Source organism: Oratosquilla oratoria, chromosome 40 (genome assembly GCF_046742065.1).
Source record: "Oratosquilla oratoria isolate Oo_2021 chromosome 40, ASM4674206v1, whole genome shotgun sequence".
Classification (NCBI taxonomy): domain Eukaryota; kingdom Metazoa; phylum Arthropoda; class Malacostraca; order Stomatopoda; family Squillidae; genus Oratosquilla; species Oratosquilla oratoria.
Window position 1 is genome coordinate 30,638,489 of NC_134816.1, and position 4,902 is coordinate 30,643,390.

The 4,902-nt window shown below is 49.0% G+C and overlaps 1 protein-coding gene across 1 annotated transcript; it reads left to right on the top strand.

The window, feature by feature from the left end:
• Window positions 1-2,534: 2,534 nt before the first annotated feature.
• LOC143020588 (uncharacterized) lies at window positions 2,535-4,231 on the top strand. Its single transcript, XM_076177024.1, has one exon. It carries the CDS (start codon window positions 2,607-2,609, stop codon window positions 3,930-3,932), a length of 1,326 nt encoding a protein of 441 aa, XP_076033139.1. The 5' UTR covers window positions 2,535-2,606; the 3' UTR covers window positions 3,933-4,231.
• Window positions 4,232-4,902: the final 671 nt, after the last annotated feature.

The following is a 4,902-nucleotide window of genomic DNA, read 5'->3' on the forward strand; positions in this document are numbered from 1 at the left end:
CCATTCTCTTCCTACTCCTCTCCCTTCGCTTCCTCTTCTTCCTCCTCCTCATCGTTCTCTTCCTACTCCTCCTCCTCTTCTTCTTCCTCCTCCTCTTCCTTCTCCTCTTTTTGATTCTCACCCTTCTCCTTTTCCTCATCTCCTACCTCATCCACTTCGTTATCCTCTTCCTCCTCCTTTTCCTCACCCCTACCTCCTCCTCCTCCTCCTCATTTCCCTCTTCCTCCTCCTCCTCCTCCTCCTTCTCCTCCTCTTCCTTTCCGTCTTCCTCATCCTCTTCCTTTTCCTCCTCCTTATTTCCAGCTTCCTCCTCCTCCTCCTCCTCCTCCCCCTCCTCCTCTCACTTATTACCTGCCTCTTCTCACGCTCCCTTGCTTGCTTTGCTTGTGTGCTTGCGTGTGTTCGTGCGTGCGTGCGTGCATCCACACACGTGCGCATAAGTATGTAAAGCACACGGTTACATACGAAAATGCACACACATACACACATGCACGTGCGCACTTAGACACAAGTATGTAGACGACACGGTCATAATGGCGCATGTACACATATTTACACATGTGTATGGGAGTATGCGTACACAGGCATGTACACGTCCACTCAAAAGTATGTGTACTTGTTTACACGCGCGTACATGTGCGTACTTTCATATGCATGTTTGTACACGGTGTGTACATTCACAATTATGTGTACGCACACATTTGCAGTTGTACTCAGTACTCCCAAATCTGTGCTTATTTTTTTTTTCTTAATCATTTACTTTGTTTATTTACTCATTTATATGTTTATCTATTGTTATTCTGTTTTATTTGTCTTTTTTTTTAAAGGAGGGAGAGAGAGAGGGGAAGGGGAGGGATGAAAGAGAGGGGGCATAGATGTTCCATTCTCACAGAACTGAATAGAATAGCTTGACGGCAGGTCGAGTTAAGTGAAAAGGATCACCAGGTCTGTAAGGTATATAATAGAACCGGGTTCGAACCCCTTTTGCCTCCGCCACAAAGAATAAAATCGCCTGACGACACCCAGATGAAGAAGACAAATTCCTCTCACCCGGAACAAAAAGGGTTATTTCCGTTACTGTCTGTTAGAATTCGTAAGTTTTGTGTTTATGTATTAAGGCTCGGTTCAGTTTGAAAATTCCTCAATGTGCATGCAATTGCCTGTTCACAGACTTGGGATACAACAACCAGAATAAAATTAATATTACGTTTTTTTTTCTATTGCAAAATTTTCTTGTTCTCTTATTTTCATTTTTTCCTGCTCCAATCTCCTCCATTCTCTCCTTTTTACTCCATCACTCATCACTTCTCCATGATTCTCGCCTCACCGCTCCTTTCCACCGTTATCCGGAATTCCTACTTTCCCTATCCATTCTTCTTTATCATGTCTCCTTCTTTTCCTCTGTTTATCTTCGTTCTCCATCATACCTCTCTTCTCTTCTTCCGCCTATTTCTCCCTTTTTTCTCTTGTCCCCAGTCTTCTGTCTCTCCCTCTATCTCCCATCATCTATCCTCTACTTCTCTCTATCCTTCTTCAATTTGTCCTACGTCCTTTCCCTTTCTCATCCTCTTACCCATCTCTCGCTTCTCTTACCAATCCCATCTGCCCTCCTTTCCCTCTCCCCTTTCCTCCAGTCCTGCATCTTCCTTTCCTTATGTCCCTGTTTATTTTCCTTCTCGTCCTTCAACCATTTCTCCACCGTTACTGTTTTCCCCCCTCCCTCCTTCGCCCACTTGCTCCTCGTCCTCATCTTGAGCCGTTGGGGCGACGCGTGGCGTGTAGGCACAATCTGGAACTCATGAATGCTCCCCCCCTCATCCCCCTATTCCCTTCCCCCCCCCCCACCGCCTCCCCGCAAACTTTCCTCCCCGCCACTGTTTCCTTCTGTGATGTCCGCAACTTCACAAGGACTCAACCCACAGAGGATCGTTCCTCTCTTAGGAACACGTGGTTCTTCCTTAGGGAGTTCTTAGGTATTACATTGATACATCTAAACAGTGTATAGCTTTATAGCAGTGTATGCAGCTTTCAAAGATAGCTTATATTATGAAGGGAAAACGCAATTCGTCAACTTGGTGGACCGGTGCCTATGTGACACCTGTCACCGCCATTACAAACGCTTGACATCTGGACTAGACACCGTGCTGATTGGCTCGTGGCGGGAAGGCTTCTCATTGGTGAAGTGTGGCAGAGGGCTGGTGCTATGCGTAAACTGCTTGCCAGCCTCCATTTCTAACCACAATAAAAGATTAAACTAAAATATTTTCATATATTGTTATTTGCATTTTTTTCTTGTTTGAGTTGCACATGTTTATTGATATGCATAGCTATTTGTTAGTTGTATGTTGTATGCAAGGAAAAATATTTTTCAAAATAATGGCTACCTGGCAATCGTGTTTCCGCAGCGGTTCGCTAGGCTCCGCCCACCGCGCTCGATCATTGGCTGTTGGCACGTTCCTAGCTTGCACCTGCCATCGACAGGATATATAAGGCCCGCACGCGCCGCATCCCGCCAGAACCGTTTAGATCGCCAAAGTAACCACGTTACTCGGACTCGACCTCCATAGTCAGTTGCTAGTGAGAAAGACTCAGTGACAGTTGGCAAGATGCCCAGTTCTTTTATGGTGAAGCGCAACTACGCGCACTGCCCCCTCAAGAAGAGGCCTTTGGCCCTCTACAACGAACCAGCCACGGCTCCCGAAGAACAGGAGCAGCCGCAAGACTTGAGCATGAAGCGTCCTCGCCTGGAGGAGCCTACAGAGCCGATCACGACCGCCGTGCCTACCGTCTCTCCTGCCAAGCCTTCGGTGCCACAACACCAGCAACACCAGCACCACCATCACCACGTGAGAACGATCCCGCTCCAACAGCTACAAGAAGAACACCACCACCACCATCAACTCACAGAGACCGTGATACAGAGCACAGAGTCCTCTCAGCACACTACAGTGCCTTCGTATCACCACCACACCGCAGTGCCTTCCCCACACAACACAGTGTCCCCTTACCCCAGTTCGGTGCCCGCACCGTCAGCGTACCCCAGCAGGCCAGTGGCAAAGCGACCTCGCTCTCCATCTCCCGGGTCCTGTCCACGCGTGACGGAGAACTTGCCCAGCCTGGCCGAGTACTACCTCCAGCTCTTCAGATCGACCTCGGACGCTGAAAGGACCGAGAAGCCCTACGAACCGCCCTACGTGCCTTACACCCCTTCTGTGTGGAACCCTTACCTTCCGCCGTCACCCCAGGTCTCCCCCGTCACTCCAGACCAGCTCAAGACAGAGTCTCCACCTCTGCCGCGCCTCCTGTACCCAGAGACCTCCGCCCTCATCTCCCCGGTCTCCACGTGCTCCACAGTGTCCCTTCCCTCGGAGTCTGAGGACGACGTTGCCGCCATCTCCCCGAAGCGCCGCGACGCCCGATACAGCTGCAGTGACTGCAATAAGGCCTACTCGACGTACTCGGGCCTCAGCAAGCACAAGCAGTTCCACTGCTCCGCCCTCGGGAACAAGTCCTTCGGGTGCAAGCACTGTGACAAGGTGTACACGAGCTTGGGGGCCCTGAAGATGCACATCCGCACGCACACGCTCCCCTGCAAGTGCCACCTGTGTGGGAAGGCCTTCTCCAGGCCCTGGCTCCTCCAGGGGCACATCAGGACCCACACAGGCGAGAAACCCTTCCAGTGCAGCCAGTGCGACAGGTCCTTCGCCGACAGGAGCAACCTGAGGGCACACATGCAGACCCACACCGAGATCAAGCGGTACCAGTGCGACAAGTGCAACAAGACCTTCTCCCGGATGTCTCTGCTCAACAAACACCAAGAGGGAGCCTGTCCCGCCGTCAGGACGTCGGAGGGCGGGAATTCCCTCGCCCCTTCGCCCGCGAGCCCCCTGGCAGCTGCCGTTGCCGGTCCTGAGGAACTGTCCATCCTGTGAGAGGACTTCGGGAACTTCGAGTGTATAGCTCTTCGAGCTGTTCCTCGAAGGACTTCGGGTGTGCAGCTTCGAGGTGCACCTCGACGACCTCCCCCTCGATTCTCAAGTCTTCAGGGCGACCAGCTAGCCGGTCCTGCTAGTTAGCTGCCGCTGCTGAAAGTCTCAGTGCCTCAGAGCCTAGTCCAAGCTAGTCAGTACCACCGCAACGCAGAGTCTATTTTTGTAATATTTGTTATGTTCCTATTATATTTACTAGTCGCGAGTGGTGAGGGGGGAACCTCCCTCTCCTCGGACGAGATAAGCCAAAGATTTTGTATTCTTTTTTATGCAAAAGGTTTTTTATGATATTAATAAAAAACAAACTGTATACCCCATGCTTTCTATATCCTTTTAAAAACGATATGTCCTTGATATGAGATTTGTCCTATTGACTACAAAACAATAAGAATATGAAGTAAAGAAAGTTATCAAAATATATCTGATTATAACTGGAGAATATAAAACTTTATTCTAAAAGAAACATTAAGAGAAAATACTGTACGAGCTTATAAATCTGAGAGAAAATGCTGAACGAAGGATTTAGAAATGAAATGAAAAATTAAGAAAAAAAAATCTGAAAATGTTCTTGAGTCGCATGGTACGGTGTACCATGTGACATGTGTACCAGGTACACTGTATAATTGGTCCCAAACATTATGCATGATACATTTAGATAACACTCATGCAACACATACGCACGTGCTCATGAGGTGCTCGCACGCATGCGCACTTGCTTATGCGGGCTTGTGTGTACGATACTTTCGCATACTAGTACACATACTACTGCGCACTTGTCCTGACGCGCTTCCGCGAATGGTACCTATTTATATACGCTTAGTCATATACACGTACACAGAGTACCTGTGCATGCGGTACCTGTGTATATACACATGTTCCTATACACATGTTCCTATACACTTGTTCATATACA

Bases quoted from the DNA above. Each gene is read 5' to 3' on its own strand.
- LOC143020588 (XM_076177024.1), top strand. From the start codon at position 2,607: ATGCCCAGTTCTTTTATGGTGAAGCGCAACTACGCGCACTGCCCCCTC.